The sequence below is a fragment of the Otolemur garnettii genome, unplaced genomic scaffold (assembly GCF_000181295.1).
Source record: "Otolemur garnettii isolate 467f Iridium unplaced genomic scaffold, OtoGar3 scaffold00004, whole genome shotgun sequence".
Classification (NCBI taxonomy): Eukaryota; Metazoa; Chordata; class Mammalia; order Primates; family Galagidae; genus Otolemur; species Otolemur garnettii.
The window spans coordinates 24,589,385-24,612,587 of record NW_003852399.1 but is presented as its reverse complement, the minus strand read 5'-3'; the positions used below and the strand labels follow the sequence as shown (position 1 = coordinate 24,612,587).

General features: G+C 35.4%; 1 protein-coding gene across 3 annotated transcripts in view; it reads right to left on the bottom strand.

The window, feature by feature from the left end:
* Window positions 1-23,203, bottom strand: part of UBR5 (ubiquitin protein ligase E3 component n-recognin 5) — a 153,338-nt gene that overhangs the window by 25,722 nt on the left and 104,413 nt on the right. For 2 of the 3 annotated variants that reach the window (XM_023517422.1, XM_023517425.1), the window contains exons 23-45: window positions 22,804-22,955; window positions 22,259-22,354; window positions 21,770-21,893; window positions 21,301-21,398; window positions 20,053-20,201; window positions 19,460-19,551; window positions 18,120-18,266; window positions 17,928-18,046; window positions 17,727-17,853; window positions 17,513-17,642; window positions 16,506-16,666; window positions 16,153-16,392; window positions 11,290-11,413; window positions 10,301-10,412; window positions 9,617-9,748; window positions 8,993-9,250; window positions 8,174-8,442; window positions 7,789-8,000; window positions 4,448-4,678; window positions 3,887-3,960; window positions 2,476-2,648; window positions 2,268-2,381; window positions 625-845 (exon numbers count right to left, since the gene is read on the bottom strand). In XM_023517422.1, coding sequence (XP_023373190.1) covers window positions 625-845; window positions 2,268-2,381; window positions 2,476-2,648; window positions 3,887-3,960; window positions 4,448-4,678; window positions 7,789-8,000; window positions 8,174-8,442; window positions 8,993-9,250; window positions 9,617-9,748; window positions 10,301-10,412; window positions 11,290-11,413; window positions 16,153-16,392; window positions 16,506-16,666; window positions 17,513-17,642; window positions 17,727-17,853; window positions 17,928-18,046; window positions 18,120-18,266; window positions 19,460-19,551; window positions 20,053-20,201; window positions 21,301-21,398; window positions 21,770-21,893; window positions 22,259-22,354; window positions 22,804-22,955 — 3,555 coding nt within the window. The remainder of the gene's footprint in view (window positions 1-624; window positions 846-2,267; window positions 2,382-2,475; window positions 2,649-3,886; window positions 3,961-4,447; window positions 4,679-7,788; window positions 8,001-8,173; window positions 8,443-8,992; window positions 9,251-9,616; window positions 9,749-10,300; window positions 10,413-11,289; window positions 11,414-16,152; window positions 16,393-16,505; window positions 16,667-17,512; window positions 17,643-17,726; window positions 17,854-17,927; window positions 18,047-18,119; window positions 18,267-19,459; window positions 19,552-20,052; window positions 20,202-21,300; window positions 21,399-21,769; window positions 21,894-22,258; window positions 22,355-22,803; window positions 22,956-23,203) is intronic. The other variant, XM_023517434.1, reaches the window with a different exon arrangement.

Below are 23,203 nucleotides of genomic sequence, written 5' to 3'. Positions count from 1 at the left end.
CTCTTTACCTCTGTAAACCCCAATGCCCATTATGGTATTCCACCCTGATTTTTTCAGTAGTATAATCTCTTCCCTACTGTACAGACTTGAAGCAAATTTTAATTTTACTTCCTCTGTTCTTCCAGAGTGATCAAGACTATCTTGAGTTTCTCTTTCTTTCCATAATTTCCTTTCCATACCCCATATGAATGAGTATTCTACCTCAGCACTTTTCCCCCCACTAATCAAAACTATTGGTCTCCCTACCTCTATGTCTTCTCTCCTATCAGTTTCTACAGATTATCATGGACTATTACTTATATACAAATAAACTAACAAAATTAAAAATTTCTATATAAAAACTTTTTTTGGGGGGGGAGACAGTCTCACTTTGTCACCCCTGGTAGAGTGCCATAGCATCAGAGCTCACAGCAACCTCAGATTCTTGAGCTCAAGCAATTCTCTTGCCTCAGCCTCCCAAGTAGCTGTGACTACAAGTGCCCATCACAACACCCAGTTGTTTTTTTTTTTCAGAGATGGGGTCTTGCTCTAGCTCAGGTGAGCTTAAGTGATAAAAGTTCTTAAAAGAATTACAACAGCCATAAAGTAATGCAGTAATAGAAACTACTTTCACTTAGTAGTTACCTGAAAGATGTAAGAGGTGGTCCTTCACTTTCAGTAAGTCCTATTTCTGCTAGTAAACTACTTTTCAATTGTGCAGCAAGATCATGAGCAGAAGGCCCTGGTTTTGAACTCTCAGCTTCTTCTGGCAACACATTCTGTTCTTCCCCTTCTTTTTTTTGCCGATTTTGCATGTTCATTACATTTTTCAGATTGGCAGCATAAGACATTTTAGTTGGTAGAACCTATGAATTTTTACATTTAAGTTACACATTAAGGGAAATTTTTTACTTTCAACTTAGTATTACAGAAATTATATGCAACTGATAAGTAATTTTTTACTTTCAACTTAGTATTATAGAAATTATATGTAACTGATTTGTCCTTTTTGGATCTTCACTGGTCTCCTATCTATTAAATTCCTCTGGGTAACCACCAGTTCCAATGCATTCAGCACAATAACCACAGAGAACTTTTAAAGGAATCTCTGAATTATCTGTGGTACCTAAGTCTCTTTATATTTTCAATATTTTCAATATGGTACTCTCCCTTACCACTTAGGATAATTTCTAAAAATTCTGTAATGACACTTCTTCTGTATCTGGTTTGTTTTTTTTAAACACTTTACTACTTTTCCAGTGGAGAAAAAGAGCATTTTAGGCACCATTTTTAGTCAGATGTGTATCTGAAAACTAGATCTACATTAACTAGTTGTGTAACAATAAACATTCCCACCTGAAATTTACTTACTTCAACCCTCCATTTCTTACCTATGAAATCAGGATAATAATGCTTTTTAACTAATATAAGATTTACCAAGATTGTCCAAATTACAGGCAACATGAAGATTTTTGTGAAGATTAACTGTTGTGTCAGATATCGCAAAAAGTATGCACAGACCTTGAACCTTTTTCCCAGCTTTTTATTAGTGTTTGTGTATTTAATATGTAGCCCAAGACAACTCTATTCTTCCAATATGTGGCAGAAAAAAGGATTGGATAACCCTCATTTAGGCAGTGCTCAGGAGACAGAATTACTCAACAAATATTAGGTATTATTATTAACTTAACTTATTTGGGGGGAGGCAAAGACAGTCTCACTTACTCTATTGCCCCAGGCTGGAGAGCTATGACCTCATAGCTTACAGCAACTTCAAACTCCAGGGCTCAAATGATCCTTTTGCCTCAGCCTCCTGAGTAGCTGGGACTTACGGATTTTTTTTTTTTTTTAAATTAAGTAGAGATGGGGGTCTCACTCTTGCTCAGGCTGGTCTCAAACTCCTGAGCTCAAGTGAACCACCTGCCTCAATGCTACTTTATTTATATTCTTTATTCAAATTACTTCAGCAAGGCAAAGAAAAATGAGCCAAGATTACATAAACTCAATATAATATATAAAAATTAAGACTTCCAGCAGCATACAACAATCAACTCTTGTGAAACAAACAAAAAAGCACATAATGCAGGTACTGTTTCATAGATGAAGTGACCTGACAGAGCGAGTTAATGACAGTGTGGGAATTCCTTCTATTATACCACAAGATAGGAACTTCTGGCACTGCTATTATTTTGGTGATTATAATATTCTGAATTAATGCTTTTCTAAAAATCTATATGCTGTGACAGGTGTTAACAAATATTAGATTGCAAAGAGTTTTACTGACTTACCTCAAGACAGTTTCTATCCACTGTAACCTCCATTAAGCATTTCCCACTACTGGCAGATGAAGAATAAAGACCCTGACTTGGACGGCCAAAAAGATCCTCCTTTCTAGCATTTGGCTGGAATTTTAACAGAAATATTCTAGTTACAATGAACACTTAAAAGAAAATAAGGTCAATTAGAAAGAAACCTTATTTAGTTTGTTAAATTCACCTGCAACAAATGTGGCTGATCAGCTAAGGGTATGGCTTCAGCCAGAGGCACTTCAAATGGATTTGGGGGTATACACCCAAGGAATGTCATGGAGTCTGAACGTCGGAAAAATGGATGGTTTTGCCCAGTTTCTGCAGGAAGAGAGTCATCATCCTTATCATTCAAAGTAGCACCTAAGCATTTAAAAAAAAAAATTGTTTTTTAAATTATTTAATTATCATTAGGGTAACAGAATAATCTGCTCAATCCAAACTTCTTAAACTCTTTACAAAATTTCACTGCCACTCAAGTACAACAGTCAAAATTTTTGATATTTTTGGAATAATTCAAAACAAAAGTTTAATATGGTAACAATGTCAAATTTGTTATTTGCAAATTTTATGTGATATGTATCTTACAACAATAAAAAATGTGAAATAAAAATTAGCAGTAACAAATATTGTGCCATTCTGTATTAGACAGAGCTTTCCCATATTCTCGTCTTTCTCTCTCAAGACTCAAAGCAGAATATAGCCAGATTCCTGAACATATTCGAACCCAACTCAATGATGATTCCAAAAGGGGGAGAAAATCAGGAGCTGAAATCTAAGCATTTACATGTAAATTTTGCTTTCTATACAGTAAGATAACCTGCAGTATCTGGGCAACTCATGTACTCCAATAGTAAGTTAGCACACTATCACCAACTCTCCTTAACATAGTAAAACTCTGGCAGTGGTTAATGTGCCAAAGAAATAGCAGTCAGCTTTGTGGCTGGGTTCTCAAAAAAGTGCAATTAGGTCAGTTGTCTTTCCACAGACCAAATAAAACTATTAATAACAAAGAGGAGAGTAGACTATTTATTTAGCCCTCAGTTTAAAATTCTTTAAATCCCAATTAAAATAAGAATTGAAAACCACAAATTAATTTCAGAAGATTCCAAAATTTGTGCTATTAAAACTTTTGGAGAAAACCCTGGAGCTTGGAACATATTCTCTCTTTTCAGTACAAAGAATTTTGATATCAAGAAATTATCACTGGTATTTCTCACTTTCTTGACTAACTCCATTTTGCATCAACATAGGTTTTGCTAAGGAGATTTTATTTAAATGTAGTACCTATACACTTTACTTAAGAGTAAAGGTAAACAAAAAACTAAGAAAAATAGAAAGGAAAGCTATAGAGAAGATAAAATAGGAAAAAAATATCAATTACTGAAAAGCTCATATATTTCTTTAATTCATCCTTAGTTATGAAATGTGTAATACAAGAATTTGTAAGAAAAAATGGACAGAAAAAGTAAGAAACGGGACATAGAGAAGAAAAGAGAAATTCCCACCCAGACAGAAAATAATGAAGTTAAAAAGCTTGAAGGGGAAATACTGAGGCAGCCATTTCTTGAAGGAGATTAGCAGATTTTCTATGCACTAACTTTGATTGGTGTCATCATCATTTTCATGTTCTGAATCTTCATTATCAATACCCAGTTCCAAGAGTTCGCGAGTCCTTTAAAAAGACAAGTGAGTCATTTTACATGCAATATTTGCATTATGTCAGCAAAGAAGTCAGGGGAAAGATGATCAACAAACACTGCAAAGGTCACTGAAGTATCTAAACAATTTCAAACACTGTGCTATAGGTTCAGACTCTTTTCAAGGAAATGGTACACTGATTAAACCTAATGTACTGTAGTTATAGTGGGCTCTATACAAGCAAAAGGCTGATCACGTAACAAATAGTAAGTGCCAACACAAATCCTAATAGAAAACATGACAAATAATCACTATAAACTATCTCAAGAATGAAGTTTACCTAGTTAAGATTCCAAGGTTTTCCATTTTAAATGAGGGGTAGCAACAGATAAGTTGCATGGATAAAATGCTCCTGTACTATTTTCTTTTGCAATGGTTCTTACTCCAAAATCTGACAATGTACTAATGGAGACCATAACAAGCAATATTTCTTAAACCAACCTCATGACAAGAATGGATACCTTTTGCGTTCCAGTTGAGGTGTATCCAGTGTTGTCTGTTGATTCATTGCTTTAATCCAATATATAAGGGCTTGGAAAACATATGCCACATGCTTCAATGAGCAAACATCCAAAACTGGAAGAACATCAGAATGCTCATCATTATGGGACCGCATTAAAGAGAGAGCATAATTTAGGAAGTCTCCTCGAGCGGACATCATTCCTTGACGAGCACTAAGCAATGTGGCACGTCTATGTAGGAGCCAAAAGAAATGAAAGTATATATAAGAACATAAATGTTAAATTTACCACTATCATAAATATGCAAAATTGGAAACATAGACTATTCACAAATAAAAAGGAACTGAACCTGTAGTTCTGGTTTAGAAATAGAACCACTGTATATGAGTTATAGTGTTCTATACTTTGTAGAGAAAGGGAAGTCCAGTATCCTTTGAAAACAGCAGAAGAAACTTCTTCCCCAAAGACAATGATTCTCAAACTTCAGGGTCCATCAAAATCACCTGAGGGGCTTATTAAAACAAATAGCTGGTCCCACCTCTGGGGTAAGGCCCAATAATTTGCATTTCTAAATAGGTCCCAGGTTGACGTTGATGCTGTGTTCTAAGGAACACACTTTGAGAACCACTGCTTTAAAATGACACCAAAGGTGGCCAGGCACATTGACTCATGCCTACAATTCTAACACTCTGGGAGGCTGAGATAGGAGGATCACTTTAGCTCAGGATTTGGAGACCAGCCTGACCAAGGATGAGAACCATCTCTACTAAAAATAGAAAAATTAGCCAGATGTAGTGGTGGATGACTATGGTCCTAGCTACTTGGGAGGCTGAGAAAGGAGGAATGTTTGTACCCAAGAGTTTGGGATTGCTGTGAGCTAGGATGACACCATGACACTCTAGCCTAGGCAACAGAGTGAGACTCTGTCTCAAAAAAATAAACAAAAACAAAATGACACCAAAGGCATGGCAATAAAACATAAACTAAACTTCATAAAAATTTAAAACTTTTTTACTTCATAGGACCCCGTCAAGAAAGTGAAAGGTATTTCTGAGAATGGAAGAACATCATTGTAAATCATATATTTGATAAGGGACATGTATCTAGAATAAAGAACTCTTACAACTACAACTCAAATTTTTAAAAAAAGACAAGCCAACTAAAAATTGGGCAAAGAATCTAAATAGACATTTTTCCAAAGAAGATGGTCAATTAGCACATAAAAGATGATCAACATTATTAGCCATCAGGGAACTAAAATCAAAACCACAGAGGCTGGGTATGGTGGCTCATGCCATATCCAGTTTTTTAGGAGGCAAGAGGATTAGGAGTATGACTTGAACAGGAGTTTGAGACCAGCATGGGCAACATAGTGAGATCTTGAGACCCTGTCTCTATAAAAATATCTACTTAAAAATTAGCCAGGTATAGAGGCACCTGCCTGTATGCGCTTAGCTATTTGTCAGGCTGAGGCCAGAAGACTGCTTGAACCCAGGAGTTAGAGTTGCAGTGAGCCATGATTACTCCACTGCACTCCTGTCTGGGCAAGAGAGCCAGACCTCATCACTAAAAGAAAAAAACACAAGATACTGCATCACACCCACTCTGATGGCTATAAATAATGAGATAATTTAAGTGTCTGTAAAGATATGGAGAAATTAAAATCCCCATATACTGCTACTGGGAATGTTTGCCAGAAAACAGTCTGGCAGTTCCTCAAAAGGTTAAACATGGAAAGTTAGCACATGACCCAGCAATTCCACAACCTAAGAGAACTGAAAATATGTACACACAAAAACTTACACATAAATGTTCATAGCTTATAGAGATGGTAAAAATAGTCCAAAATTGATTGGATGACAATTTAACAGCTCTAAACTACAGAATCGTATACTTTAAGAGGGCAAATTATATAACATTTAACTTGTATCTAAATAAGGGCAGGTGGAGGGAACACTGCCACCAATCAAGATCCATTGTTAGAACTCTTTTCTTTGAGGTAATAACTATAGCCTAACAAAGACAGGGCTTTTATGTCCTTGCGGAGCAGGCTTCTTAGGACAGGAAAGCTGCTGCCTCTCAAATCTTTATCTCTAGTCCAGATCTCTGCCCAACATTCAATTTTGTATACTCGACAATAACATCAAATTTTCCCTAGTTCTCATGTGTTCAAAAAGCCAAGTGTTTCCATTCTATTCCTCTAAGATTTTCTCTTAATTTTCCTACTAGTTATTTGGAATCAAAATATAAATATAAATTCTGCCTTCCCCTGATCTATCCTTCAAGAAGGCCTTAAATTCTATTAACATATGACTTCAATTTCTCTTGCCTCTTTCTTGGTCCTATTTTAGTTAACTAACTACATAGATTTCAACCACAGTTTTTTTAAGTTTTTAAGTCACAGAAAAAAGCAGGGGGAGGATCAGGAACTCACCCCACTGACAGCTTGTTTTCATATATTCTGCTATCTTGCTTAAACAGAGGTACCAAAAACCCTTTGGTGGGATTAGTCCCTCACCCACCTCCACTAGTGTGCTACTGTTAAGTAGTCTCCTACACCATCTTTCCTTGGCTTATGGTCTGCCTAAAGCAAAGGTCGTTTATCCTGGAGCCAGAGCTAAAAACAAATCCTAGGACTTATGACTTTAAGTACAAATCACTTTCGTCATCTGGTACTGCTGTTGCAATAATTTTCAATGTTTGGGCTAATTTCTATTTCTAAAAAGGTCATTTATAATTGAAAAGAAAGAACATAACAAATACATAGATGTATATTTTAATTATGGTTCAGCAAGGTAGGGGAAGTAGAAGAAAAGAAACATGGGTTGAGACATCCAAGAACAGTTCTGATAATGAAACATACTTTCCCCTTCCCCTAGTACATTCATAATCAATCATAGTCAAAAAATAAGTCTTTCATAAATACCTGCCTTTCAAAGGGGAGGCGAGGGGGAGGGGCTGAGGATAATGAGACAACAATATGGACCAATAACTTCTAACATAAAAAACCTTTAGTACCAGATTCCTATGGCATGAATGGATTTTTTTTTTTAAAATACCTTTGATTATAACTGACTCATTTTGCCTCAACTGTACAACAATTTAGGAAGTAATACAAGGCATTTATCTCTCACTTCATAGCAAGATGAGGTCTTATGTAATCAAAACTCATTTTCTAGGCTATAAAATATCCATCTAAACACACAAGTACGGATGCTCTTGGACTCATAATGGGAGTATGGGAGAAAATGTATTTAATACCCTAATAAATCCATCATAAACAGAACCATCCTAAGCCAAGGACTATCTGTATACATGAAGAACCGTATATAGTTTCATACCGTCTGCCTTCAAGAGTACGTAAACTAGCCTCTTCTCTTGCAGTCATCCTCTCTCTTCTTGCTGAATTCTGAGAAGCATGAAGAGGATGATTTGGATGTCCTGGATCACCAGCAGATGCTAATGCAGAACCATAACGTAATTGAGCTTCAGTAGAATCCATAATACTGACCATCCAGTTCCAAGTGGGAATAAGCTTTTCTTCTACATAGTTCTATGAAGACCAAACTAAAATAGTTAAAACTATCCAAACAGAGCTAAATTCAATATAGTAGTAGCATGTCAACACCTGGATATTTGTAACATTAATTCCCATTATATTACATTGCTCATAACTGACAGCCAAAAAAATACATTTGAATGAGTAACTTTTCAATGGTCTCATACCTGTAAATTTACTGCATCTTGGTAGGTCAGTTTCACAGCTGCTGGAATCTGAGAGTACACTAGGTGATTATATTTAGGAATAAGGCCCATCAAGTCCGAGATTTGTCTAATGACAATGCTGTAAGCCCTGGCTAAACTGCTTGCAGATGTTAAGTAGCTGCTGGCATTGCTAGCTTCCAAAGCAGCTGCTGCTGCTGCAGCACTTGTACTGATGGTACCACTCCGGCGTAAATTGGAAGGATCAATATAAATCAAACCCGCTGAACTTGCTATAAGGAAAAAGGACAACCACAATGAGCTAATGTCAGTTGCTAATTGAGTTTATCTGGCACTGTATATGCTTTTGTAAACCTAAATGGTTAACTACTATTATGTGGTAACTCAGCAAAAAACTTTCCCTAAACCACACTAATATAAGGTTCTCAACCCGTGTGATTTTATCCAGTCCATCCCCCACCCCACCAAAAGGGGACATTTCACATGTCCACAGACATGTTTTGTAATCACTTAGGGCAGTGAACAGGAGAGGCAGGGGGATGACTAAGGTGCTAATGTTATCTAGATAGCATAAACTGGAAATGCCGTTTAACATCTCACAATGCACAAGACAGCCCCCACGATAAAGAATTATCTAGCCCAAAGTAGCAATAATGCAAAGACTGAGAAACCCTGATATAATCACAAGTACATAATTTTTATATCTGAAACTCAACAAAACAATAAGGAATTATTATAAAACTAAATTGTTCTACTGATGAACATGCATAATTTTTAAAGGCTATTTAGGTATCCTTAGAAATACCAAGTTTTCAGACTTGCCTGCTGGTGTGGATGTACTGGAAGGGGCTGTGCTGGATGCTCGCTGATGCTGGGTGTTGCGGACAGCCCACTGCATGGAACGGGGAGCTTGGGCAGCACCATTGGCATGGGAGCTATTTGTGGTTCTTTCTAATGGTTCATCAAGCATAAAGGTCTCCTGTTCTATGTCATCACTCTGACTACTGCTGCTATCAGAATCACTTGAGTCATTTGATTGAGAATCATCTTCAGAAAAGAAAGCTGGAACACTGCTTGCTCCTAAATTATTTTTAAAACCAAAAGCATTGTGAATTTATTAATAATTAAAGTATATCCCCCTCTTTCAGGAAAATATACAACATAAATAGAATGGCAGGCTGTGTTCGACAGTCTGCAAGAGCTATCACTAAAACAGTTTAATTATAAAATAATTCTTTTAAGTAAACTTTAAAATTAATTTACTATTTAAAAGCAGAAAAGCTGGGGTGGGACAGTCATTAAAATAATACCTTCTCTAAACATCTACAGGGAAAATGATTAAGTTATAAAAGCTAACCTTTTGCATATTATACTTATTAACCAATTGCTGCTGAATACATAACAGCCTTAAACAACAATGTTGCTGAGAAAAGAAAGGCAATATACCTGCTTCTGAGCCAGCAGTTGCTGCAGTGACAACACTTCTTCGCCCACTAGCATTATCTTGGTTGCTATGGTTACTTTCACTGTCACTTTCTGTTTCAGCTGCTGCTAACAAGTCTAGCTCCATGTCACTTCCTAGAAAATATATTTAAACAACAGTAAGAAAAAAGTACCAACTCACTGTGGTTCAAAACAGGATCTGATAAACCAGAATATTGTAAGGGTGGGAACTAAGAAGCATATGTGCATATATGTGTGTCTAAGAATAAGTGACTACTGAACACTGTGGAAGAACGGGTAGGTGAATTGTGGCAGTTAACAGCCTGTGACACAGCAATTCAATAGTGTAGTGCAAAGGATGACTGGAATAAACAATTTGTTAGCAGACAAGTAATCTGTTTTTCTTTTCTCTAATTTCCAAATGTTTCATAATGTAGTTATGATGATTTTGGTTTTTAAAAGTCTCTTCAGAAAGTGATTTAAACTAAAAGGAAAAGATGAATTATTTTGTATATGTATACAGCTCCAAAAATTCTCAGACACATGCTACAAAATAAAATCCTTTGGCAGAAAGTAAGTTGATCATTTCATAATATGTCAAGTAGGGCTTTTCTCTTTATTTAATCACCTAGTTTTAAAGGTACCTAATGTATTCATACTGAGTAATTTCTCAAATAGCCTGCATACCGTCTTCATCATGCTCATCATGTTGTCCTTCTGCCTCAGCATTTTCTTCCCCATGTTCTTCCTGTTCATCGTGATGATCCTCTTCTCCAGCCACACCCTCCACCACCTCAACCTAAATCCAGATTCTTACTTTTAGACAAAGTTCATAATAAACCTCCATCTATACCAGTGTTCCTGCACAGAAACTAGTAAATTAAAATATAAAAATCCCTAACTATAGGGGATTTTGTAAATTATTCACTAAGCTGTTTTTAAAATTTCCATTTGCTTCATAAGTGACAATTTGTTATAAAAAATTTTACATCCTGAAGTTTATGACTATTCTCCATATTTAAGACTCAAGAAAAAATAAAAATAACTGAGGAACGGGAAAGGGTTAATTAAACATTTTATACATTTGGCCATTATAAAACTTAACCTATTAAATAGGTATCTTCTCTGTCAAATACACTGTATAAAACTAATTTTTTTTTTTCTTTAGAGGCAATCTCAAGCTGTCACCCCGGGTAGAGTGCCATGGCATCATAGCTCATGGCAACCTCCAACTCTTGGGCTCAAGCAATCCTCTTGCCTCAGTTTTTCTATTTTTACTAGAGATGGGGCTCCCACTTTTTGCTCAGACTAATCTCAAACTCATGAGCTCAAAGCAATCCATCCACCTCAGCCTCCCACAGTGCTAGGATTATAGGCATGAGCTACCACACCTGGCTGTATAAAACTGATTTTTTTAAATATTAAGAGTATCTTTATCATTGAGTACATCTTTACTCTTAACCCTTAGGTAAAAACAAGTTTATCTGTCCAATTTTCTAATATCCAATAAATGAAAAATTATTAAAATCATTTTAATATGTATAACTACAAATGAGAATGTTTAACAAAAGCTTAAACAGTCTTAAGCTACTATTAAAATAATTTCTAGTGACTACTCTCCCTTTCCCACAAAATAAAAGCTTTTCATCTACTACAATTAAAATAATTAAAACCACCTCTTCCACATCTGCTGAAACAATATCATCCTGTTCTTCATCTCTCCCCCGAACAGGCTGTGACTGGCTGATGCGCCTCTGTTGCGGATTCCGGATGATGTAGGATGACTGAGACTGATTGGAGCTGTAAGGAATCAGGAGGTTATGAGTACACTGCTGCCACATCTCATATATGCAGCACATAAATTTATGCTTCTCAGTATAAGCATTTAGCCATCACATGTGAGACACTAGGATATAATCTTAAATCTAACCTTAGAATTCTTGGAAACCAATAATAATTAACCTATAGTCCATCAGCAAATATAAATCTCAGAATTTGTTTGTAGTTTCCAGTACGTCAGTCATTTCAAATCTCTGTTGATGCACATATTTGTATGAATGCTTCCCAAGGAAAAGTTTTATAGGGGAAGATATTTCCTTTTCTACCAGCAGTTCTCAACTTCCAAAGGCTCTGACAGAACTGTCTATCCATTAACATAAAGTGTGCTTATTAAAGCAATCTGTTCTTTAAGGGACCAGACACAATTTTTATTTTGTATGAGATTTTTAACTACTGACTTGCTGATGTGTGTGGGGAACATCACTAGTTCAAACGTATGGTTTTTAAAATAGAAACATATCAAAGGTAAGGTAGTAAAAGTTTTACTTTCCTAAAAACCTGAGTTGGAAATAACCAAGAAAAGACAACTCAACTATAAAAGGAAAGGAAGAACCAGAGAACACAGCTTAAAATGTGGGCCAAAGATCAAAAGGTGATTGATTGATAAATGACAATTCTTTATTTACAGATTAAGAAATAGGAGCTAAAAGAGGTTGAAGTTAAACAAGACCTTTAAGTGATTAGAGTTAGGTTCTTTCCTCAGTTGCTGAGAAATAAAAATCAAACCAATTACATAGGAAAGTCAACTCAAACAGGTGCCTTCAAATAAACAGACAAGTAGTCTCACTATAATGTTTAACACTAAAACTTAAAGTATCTGGTAAGACAGATCATGAGTTACAAAGGAGCAGAAGAGGCTAAGAGGAAAATCTATAACGATGAAAAGGCTATTTCCAATCACTAAATAGATTTCAACATTAAAATATAAAAGTCAGCACTGGGTGATTAGTATTTCTTTAAAAAAAAAAGAAAGAAAGAAAAAACCCTGGAACAAACATCCACAAGAACTATAGTTACCTCAAAGTTGCCACTTTAAGAAGTTACCCACTTAGAATGGTATAGCCAATACACAAAATGTAGAACAAGGTTAAGTATCCCTGAGTAGCTCTTATCCAAAATGCTTGGGATCAAAAATTTTCTAATCCCAGATTTATTTTTGGATTTTGGAATATTTGCATTATATAAAATTACCAGCTGAGGACCCCCAATCCAAAATGCCCCCATGAGTATCTTCTTTGAGTGTCCTGTCAGCACTCAAAAAATTTCAGACTTGGGAGCACTTTATTTAGATTTTGGATTTTCAGCCTGCATTAACTTCCCATTTAGAAATGAAACTTCAACTTTTCTTCCACCAGATCTGCTGAACCACCCTAGTCCTGAAACCTACTCTGAAAGGTATTGTTAAGACACTTCTAAATTTTGGGGACTTCTATTTCCAGCAATTGGCAGACTGTGTAGAGAAATTCCTCTTGGTATGAAATACCTATATATGCTAGATAAAATTTCAAAAAAAAGAAAAAAGCAGCAGAAATAGTCATACTGTAGAAGCTTGGAGAGGAATAGTGCTTCCATTTGCCCCAAAGGCATCTGCTGATATCTCTTTGGCTGAAAGGATTTCAAAGAGCCATAGATTCCCTAATTATAGGTTGGAGCCTAAACCAGGTAGGAAGTCATCTAGTAGTCTCCTCTTCTGCCCCCATCACATATATAAAGACAACTAAATCTTGAAAGGGCAGCACCATTAAGGAGTGAAATAAAAGAAAAATCATATCTCATGCCTATCTCAGCCATAGTTGGTCAGGAGAAGGAAAAAAAGTCTCTTCAGAGAACTTCCAACTACAAACCCGCTCTCTGGAGGGTTTAGGACTGTGAAGTAGGGCAGGCTTCAGTGTTAACCTAGTGGCTCAACACTATCATCAATCACCAAGGAACAGTTTCTCTCTCTACTCTGCAATATACTATTCAGGAGTATGGGACAGGGAGATTATCTGTCTAGATTGTTGTCTTGCCTCTAAATGTTAATTAACTCTAAGAATTAAATAATTATCTATATAACGAAAGTTAGTTACCTGACCTCTCTAGCCCTTAGAGTTTCCTCATTTTAAAAATCAGGACGTTAGTGGTTATCTAATGAGTTTTTGGGAAAATTAAAACAGGTAATAAATCTATAATGCTTAATTTTGGTAACAGTTATTGTTATATAAGAGGCATGCAGACAGAGTAGAAACAAATTAATAAGGACATAAAAATTTTGAGCAAGTAAAAGGAACCAAGAGAAAAAGCAATAATACTGCCTGAGTGACTTTACACTCAGCAGGGTGGTATATACCTTCCACCAGTCAACACAAGGGAAATCCCAAAGACCAGTCAAGTAAGTCTGTGCTTTTTTAAAGACATACTTCAAATAATGGTCAAAATATACCCTATGGAAAAGATGCTTATACTATATTATAATAAAAGAATTCTATGTTATATCAACAACAGTTGTAGAAAACATTTAGCAATGTTTCTTGATTATCAGATGAGATCTTCTGGAAAGATTTAAGAAGCTGGTCCCAGAATCAAACAAGGGAAATGAAGTAAAAATAAGAGAGCCTAAGAAAGTATAATTCTTTTTTTTTTTTTGAGACAGAGTGTCAAGCTGTTGCCCTGGCATCATATAGCTCACAGCAACCTCCAACTCTTGGGCTCAAGTGATCCTCTTGCCTCAGTTTTTCTATTTTTAGTAGGTCCTGAACTCCTCAGCTCAAGCAATCTACCCACTTCGGCCTCCCAGAGTGCTGGGATTATAGGCGTAAGCCACCATGCCTGACTCTTAGAGTGTATAATTCTTTAATAATGAGACTACCAGACAAGATGACACAAAATCTTGGAATTTAGTAGGAAAAGGCTCATGGGGAACATTTAGAGAGGAGATGGTTCCAAACCTCTGTTCAACAGATAACAATTTTTATGGTCTAGAACAAAGGAAAAGGGGAAGGATACTAAGAATTCACAAGGTCACTCTAGGAGGCCAAAGTAGTAGGAACGTTTGAGCTCGGAAGTTTTAAACTAGTCTGAGGAAAGCAAGACCTCCATCTCTTCTAAAAATAGAAAAATTAGCTGGATATGATGGTGGTGGGTACCTGTAGTCCCAGCTACTACAGAGGCTGACTGAAGCAAGAGGATTGCTCGAGCCCAGGAGTTTGAGGTTGTTGTGACCTAGGTTGAGGCCATTAATACTCTTAGCCCAGAGTAAGATTCTGGCTCCAAAAAAAAAAAAAAGAAAGAAAGAAAGAAAGAAGTTCATAAGGTAATATAACCTTAATAATTAAGTTCCTCACAGGTCAGAATCAGGAATATCATATAGAGTCCAAGCAGATTTCACTAGCAAATCATTTGATAATGGGGTAGGTTTAACCAGTAAGTCCTGGAGGTATATCAGGTTAAGGCTACTATGAGAGAGGTTTGTCAGACAAACCTGGATATAGATTTAAAGGGAGACCTAGCAATAAAGGAAAAGAGTTAGGACACATATACTGGCATATGGAGATTAAACCCAGGGATGAAGTCTTGGGAACTTCCCAAATAATAAAGAAGACCATCCTTCTTCACAAAGACACTTTCCAGAAGGGGAAGAAAGGTCTTTCAGTCCTTAAGATCTTTATCAAAACCTTGTTTCACATACACAAGGTAACAAAACTCAGGCTTGTTTGCCAAAGTTCTCTAGAGCATTGCAACTCAAAAGCATAGGGGAGGATGGGTGATTTGTGGGATCATGCCTGTGATTTATCCTATACAGGTACATGTGAATCTCTCTAAATGTAGAATATAAATGTCTTAACACAATAACTAAGAAAAAGACATGTAGGCTATGTTAACCAGTTGGATGAAAGTATTTCAAATTGTATATAGAAACAGAACACTGTTACACAGTACCCCATGTTAGTATTAATATACATAGCTATAATTAAAAAAAAAAAAAAAAAAGAAGCATAGCTCCTAAACCAGTAGCACTGGCATAACCTGAGAACGTAAAAGAAATATAAAGTCTCAGGCCTCACCCCCAGACCAAGAGAATGGGCACTTGTATTTGAATAGATCCCGAGTGACTTTACACTCAGTAGGGTGGTATATGCCACCTTTAATATGCATATATGTTAAAGTTTGAGAAGCTCTTTGCTGAAGGATACCAGAAAGTTATAGTTTGTAAACACTGTCTCAACAAGTTTACAGTCTAGTTAGAGAAAGTATCATACAAATAGAAAAGATAAATGAGAATTAAGAATAATACCATAATTAGTATAGTTATCATGAAATTGTTTTAACCCTATCCTTGATAATACATTATGCAGACAATCTTTTAAAATTCCAGAATTCTGGTGGTTGTTGACATAAACAAGTTGCCCCTCAGCTGAAGCCTTCAGACACGGAGAAAGTTACAGGTCTTTTCACAAAATGCTACTTCATTAACATAATAAAGTGCCTTTCCAAAGAAAAAAAGAAAACAACAGATATATGAGTTACATGTCTATTAGATATAGATGTGCAGACACATGTTTAATTTTTAAAGTGTTTTCATATGTTCCAAAGCAAAATCTCTAACATTTGTTAAAATAATTACCAAGTATGCCATGTGAGTGCTTATGCAAAGGATTTAGTAAGACAAATATGACATTTCCAGAGAAAGAATCAGAATCTTTTACCAGGTAGGAATTTACCTGTTAGACTGATCAGATGATGGTCGTGGTGGCAGTGGTTCCACTGAAAATAATTCTTCACTGCCTTGCATGGCATCTATGCTAGTACTAGCCAGAGTAAATGGTGCAGTTGGGCGAGCAATCCCCATTCTGACAGGAACAATAAGTGACTCTGCTACATTGCACAATTCTTCTACAGCATAAGGTAGCAGTGCTTGGAATACACGCTTACATTTTCCAATTGGTTGCGGAATAAAGTTGCTAGAGCAAAAATACAGGAATCTTTCATGAATCTTTTGATATATCTAATATTAGTATCACAAAAAAATGTGTGAAAAATGGTAGCAAAGCCAAAATCAAAAAGAATGCCTTACTTTTTCTTTTTAGATGAAGCCATTTCCACACTAAGAATGACAAAAACTCTTGCTACTGAACGTAGAAACCTCATTGTCACAGCTATAGCTTCTTCTCTACGTCCAGGTGTGTATTTGTTTTGGAGTTCTTTCACTAGAGTACCTAGCAGAGTATCTAAAAGCTTTAAAAAATTGCAATCACACCATTAATGTTAAGATATTTCACAAGATGTTTAGACATTCATAAAGTAAAATGTTCTAACATGTTTTCAGAATTAACGTTTCATAATAAAATCTCAAATTTAACCAAAAAAATGTACAAGGTCAGTGATTAAATTTATTTGATGCACCTAACACTCTGTTTGACATTCAGTGGGGTCCCAAATGCATGACTTCTTTTTTGTTTGTCCCATAGTCTTATGTACATCAACTAATATTTAGAAGACAATATCAAATATATAAATATATTTTACTCCCTATAGGGTACTTAACAAAACAGGAAGTAGATTCAAATATTTATGTTAATAAATTCATAATCCTATCTCTCTCACTGAACCATTATTGCTTGTTGGTCTCTTCTCTATGCATGTTTATCATACAGATATTAATGACAGAGAACAACAAATTTCATAGTCTTTTTCATTCTTGGAAGATTGCTTATAATAACCTTTACTTCTAAATTGCTTTATTTTAAAACCCATATATTTCAGTAAGTGCTGAGCTATAATTTGATTCAACAGTCTGCTATTTTGGGGCACATAAAAGTACTTTTTACTTTTTATTTTTCATTATTCTGGAACATGATTTTATCTTTCTCATACTGTAAATTATTTCTTTATGACAAGTTCTTAGGACACTGATATTCTTATGGTGCGTAATACCAAGTTGTTTTCCAAAGAGAAACAAATGCAATGCCACCACATCAATGTCTTCTTATGATTTAAATTCTTTTTTAATTTCCCAGCCAAAAAAGTGTACTTGAAACACATACTTTTCTTATACTTGTAGTAAACATTCAAAGAACTTACCAAAATATCTGCTGTACACTTGACTATAAGGCAATGGGTGAAACAGTCCAGCCGAATTGTGCCACTTTGCTGATTGAGGTATACTTGCTCTTCTGGCAAAAGATGGCCTATCCTACTGCTGGCACTAAGACTTAATGGGATAGGAAAGACACTGTAAAAAGCCTTTACTAACATGGGAAATATGTAAATCTAAAAATATTTAATAAATACATACGGGTCTTTATTCTCCTGTGACCCAAACATAATCATAGATTTCAAGGCATTCCAATCCTGTAGGACACGCTCCAATGCAAGCTGGGCAAATCTTGGAGGCTCTAAGTCATGATCAGGCATATCTGAATCTAAAATGAAAAAGACATGGTAAGTAAGACAGAAATAAAACATACTGCTTTTCCTAAATGTCAAGTTTACTTACCTTCAGGACTGGCTGTCTTTCGGTTACGATCTTCCCTGATTCGAGGTGGCCTATACTGGCAATGCTCCACGGTCTGCCTTGCCACTGTCTGCACTAAAAACAGTAAGAGGTGTTCTCCCCTGCAAAACAGAACATTGTTGTAAGCAGGGGGAAGGGCTACTCAGATGTGTTAATCCTCAAAATCCTACTTGCCTACTGTTTGGCAGAGTGACCAGATTAGTAGCAGTGAGCAGGCGATAAAGTAGATCAAGACGAGCAGATTTCTGTCCAGCAATTAGGGTTTTACATTTACATTTCTCCCAACAATCACAGTAGGCTGTTGGTGATGTCCGTTTGAGTCTATAAAGAATTCATACGTAAGTACAAAAACAAATTTCTAAAACAAAGTTTTACATACTGACATTATGGAGGCATGATTCATTGGAACCAGACAGAATCCTTGTTAACTACTAAATGCAGAATATAATAATTAAAGCCTTCATAATAAGAAGGATTAGTGATAGAAAGTCTATAAACCAACATGAAAGTCCCATGAGAAGAGGCACCCTGTAATGAACTGGGTGTAGTCACATTTGGAATGTCTTCTCCATAGTCCCAATTCAGTTCCAGTGGTCTTCCTACATGTATCTAACAAACCCCATAATCCTGAATGGGCAGATTGCTCGTGTCCTCTGACAAGACTGTGAAAACTAACAGGACAAAGATTGTCTTATTTATCAAGATTCATCTAGTACAGTGAGTACACTTAGTAAATAATTAATAATAAATTACCACACTTATTTAGATACTTAAAGACAAAATATTAGGCAAAATTCTTTTAACAAAAATTATAAATAAGCATCAGTAGCTATTAAAATATTATACTTGTCATAAGTAATTACTTATTTTAAGGGATAAGAGATGGTTTTTATAAGCCAATTCTCTATTACCTATAGGAACTATACATCTATAGCTCTTTATAGCTGATGTCCCTGCTGATAATCCTAAGGAACTATAGATAATACATATTAGCGCTAAGGCTTTCATTACTTCTTAGGTCTGTGAAAACTAATAGAACTAGCTGTGGTAACCCTACTGCTGATGGAAAGATTAGTGCATTTAGTTTAAGAAGTAAATAAAGCACAGTCCAGACATTCACCATGATTGGGCTTACTGCCTATGGCAATTTTCTTCTAGTAGTCCTTACTACAGGCATCCCAAGACACAAGACAGAAAGATTCTAGAGATAAATTTCCCCAAACACTAATCTAATCTGAGTCTCAGTATCTGATCATATATTCCTTAGAACACTGTCCAATTTTGATTTAAAGAGGGATATGTCAAAACTAGCAGAAAACAGACATTTCACAGTACATTCTAAATCAAGTACCGCAATTTTATACATAGACTGATTTAAAAAGAGAAATTTAACCTCAAGTTTCCTGAACTATGCAACGATTAAATACATGCCTTAATACAGGTTACTTCCATAAAGCAATATAAATCTAAACAGTTTATAAGATTAAAATAAAGAAAACCAGAATTATACTCACTTGCAATCATGACCTTTATGACAAACTCTTGCACATTCTGTACAACAACAAAGTGACTCCAGCAAGCCACAAGTTCGACACTCAAAAATATCCTAAAATTAAGAGTATACTTTTAAAAGAATAATTACATGTACACCTCATCATAAAATTCTTTCTAGTATTTTCTAAAACAATTCAATATCCACATAAGACTAAAATATGCTCTAGAAAACAAGGAGTTACAAAAGAGTATGAGGAATATACACTCTAGAAAATTATGCAAATGAAAAATCAAATATTACCATTAGGATGAAAATAATTTATATCATTTCCCAAAAGGCATTACAGTTGTAAAATCTGTATCAGAGTTGTGGATCAGATTACACTACCCAGTGAAGATTTCTAATTTTTATGATATGCCACACTTAATTTAGCAATTAGCTCTTTTGCCTCATTTCAAAATTAATTTTCCTTGGAGGATTTTATAATTAGAGTAGGAAAATAAAATTTAGACTTACAATTCCAAAGCTGAAAAATAAAGTTTAGTGATTGTCATAGGGTAAAAAAGAAACCATGAAGATAGCATAAATACGGGCAAATGTAAAATAACTTACCTGATTAATGTGCTCTGCTCCAGTCCACGTGAAACTGCAGGTATCATTACAACACAAGACATATAAAGGAGAGTCATCAGGGTTGGTACCTGATGGGCAAACCATTCCCATAAATACATCTTCTTCTTTTTCACTTGAAGATATCTCAGCTAAAAAGATTAAGAATACAGTAGTATATCTATCAGGAAAAGACTTAATTAGCCACCTATTATTTTCTTTAAATGGGAAAGACTTAACATATGTAGTACAAATCAGAAATTGTAATTACTTTAAACATTGATATATATAATGTCAGCATGCCAGGAAATCCAACTAATTTTGGTACAAAGTATAGCAAAATGTAATTGTATTATACCAAACCACAAATTATGATAATACAAACAAACACACTATATACATCAATCATCTGAATTCTTAGGTCTGTGTCAAACAATTAAAACGCTAATCCTGGCCAGATGTGTGATTCACACCTGTAATACTAGCACTCTGAGAGGCTGAGACAGGAGGACTACTAGAGCTCAGGAGTTCGAGAACAGCCAGAGCAAGAGTGAGACTCTCCTCTCTAAAACTAGAAAAATTAGCTGGGCATTGTTGCAGCCTCCAGTTATTAGGAGGGTAAGGCAGGAGGACAGCTTGAACCCAGGAGTTTGAGGTTAGTGTGAGCTAGGCTGATGCCATAGCACTCTACCCTGGGCAACATAATAAGACTCTGTCTCAGGGGAGGGAGGTGACTCCTTCAAGACTAGCTGTATTTAGCAAATTATGGACCATCTCATAAATTATTTATCACCAGTATTTTTAAAAACATTAACTTCTTTAATCTTTTAAAGTCTGGACGCCAAGAATTGATGTTCGTAATGCCTTCTGTTAAGCAGGAACTCCAAGTCAGAAGTAATGACAAAAAAAGACATCTGCCTCTTCTATAAACTTTTATCACTACCACCAGTTGAGCACTGACATATTTTACCAGTAATCAATATGTATTTTCAAAACATTTTATACTACCCATTACAGAATTTTTTTTAAAAGTCAAGAAATTTATAGCAGCTGGTTTTTGATAGTAAGTTGGAAGACACAATATAGAGAAAAGTTCACATGAATTTTATAGACTCATAAGAATTACCCTGATAATTTCCAATTATATTATTTATATACAGAAATTAGCTTTGAATAAATATGATATGTACAGAAGGATAATCTACTCAAATTGAAAAACAAGTAAATCATTTAAAACCTGGAATAAATTACCTTTTGCAATTTTCTGAGCTGTTTCTAAGATGGTAATTGCAGCAGGGTAAGCTCGGCCACTTACAGCTGACATAAATGGGGTCATCCCTCTTGCATCCCTAAAATGAGAAAAATTGTACATAGAAACATTAAATACTAATTGCTTTCCTTTTAGATTATAAAATAAATATTTGTGATAAAATAAAAAACTAAATGTAGTTTCAGTCACAGAGTGACTATTCTGTGATCTTTTAAACACATAAATGTATTCCCTAATAAGCTAACATAAAAGTTGGTCTGTATTCATTTAGTGTATGCTATGTGATATTAAGAAGTCCTCTTTACCTACAGCTCAGTAGCAATATAATGCTTGATTCCAGTAAATTCTTTTAAATTCACATAATCATCCATACATTGCAAGAAGATCAACTTTAACAGTAAAAAGTTAAGCTCAGCTATATCTGCACATGAAAAGTATATTAAATCTTACTTGGCAGAAAGGAGTTCCCGTAAATAGGGCTGTAGAACCACACTGTCGCATAACAATTTTAATATAAAATGAGCATTCGCCTTTCGATCCTTGGATTCTACTACAGAAGGCTCTGTGGAAGGACCTGCAATTAAGCAGATCCATTTGTTACCAAAGCAATAGTAAATAAAACAGAGTAAATAAATATTTGGGAATAATATATCAGACATACGTTAAATTAACCACCAGAACAATATTCTAGCATTAGTAATAAACTTCATTACAAAGAATTTAAACACATTAACACAAATGATAAATCTCAACTGATTTCTAAATATAGGTACATACACACTACACGTTTTCATAGACATATAAAAGGTAATTCAGAGAATTACCTTTTTAAGAAAAATAGTCTCCTTGAGATTATGTATATGTGTAAAACCCTATAACCAATATATGTCCTTTTTTTCTTCCAAATGCCTAGGCAGACAAAATGGTACAGATTCTTACCTGGGATAGTGGAGGTGCTTGGTCCTTGACCAGTGCCAGTTGCTGCTGTGGTAAGAGATCCCACAGCAGGGGCCAGGATAAAATCAATGTCACCATCTTTCAGTAAACAGAACAGCAGGATGTACATCATTATTGGCAACATATCCCTAACATGCTCTCTTAACTGGCCTTAAAACTTTTCTCTGCAAGCCAAAAATCAAACTGGACAGAGGTTTAAGTAAAAACTTCTTTTCCAAACTATAAGAGAAGGAATCTACTAAGCAAATCATTGACTTGACTAATAAAGGGACTATCTATATTTTTACCAATACAGAAATAAATATTTGACTAAAAGAGTGGTACCTAATAAGAGTTTCTGTAAGTTTAATTTTTAAAATATAAACCCGTTTAATCTCAGATCAAATTTTATAACTAAATTAGTTAAAATACTCATCATGCTTTCAAATATTTTAAATTTCTAAATATCCCATTAAAATGTTCAGTTTCTTTTCCCATGACCTTGTCTTTTTGTTAAATACCACATAAAATTAAATAACAGATCTTACCAGGATCCATCGCAGGAGGGTCAGGAACCCAACTAGGGGGGGCTATAGGGGGTGAAACTGGATCCTGGTGGTCACTGGATGAAGCTCCAGCTTCATGTCTACCCAAACCAGCTGCTCTCAATGAACGTCTCATCATTTCCCGTAATCTCAAACTAAAAGAACATGGACAAAATCAGTGTTCGTTACCATGTTTAAATGTAATGAAAGGTGTATAGAACTTCTCATCTGAAATCAAAGCAAAGGAAACACTCTGGGCAAGGGTTGTAAAGTACAAATGCCAATTCTGGAATCACAGAATAAATCAGTGAGGGACAGAGATGAAAGTGGGGGCTTCTAGTGCCCCACTCAGAACTAAAACCACTATATTAAGCTCCCACACAAACTTAAACACAGGGAACAA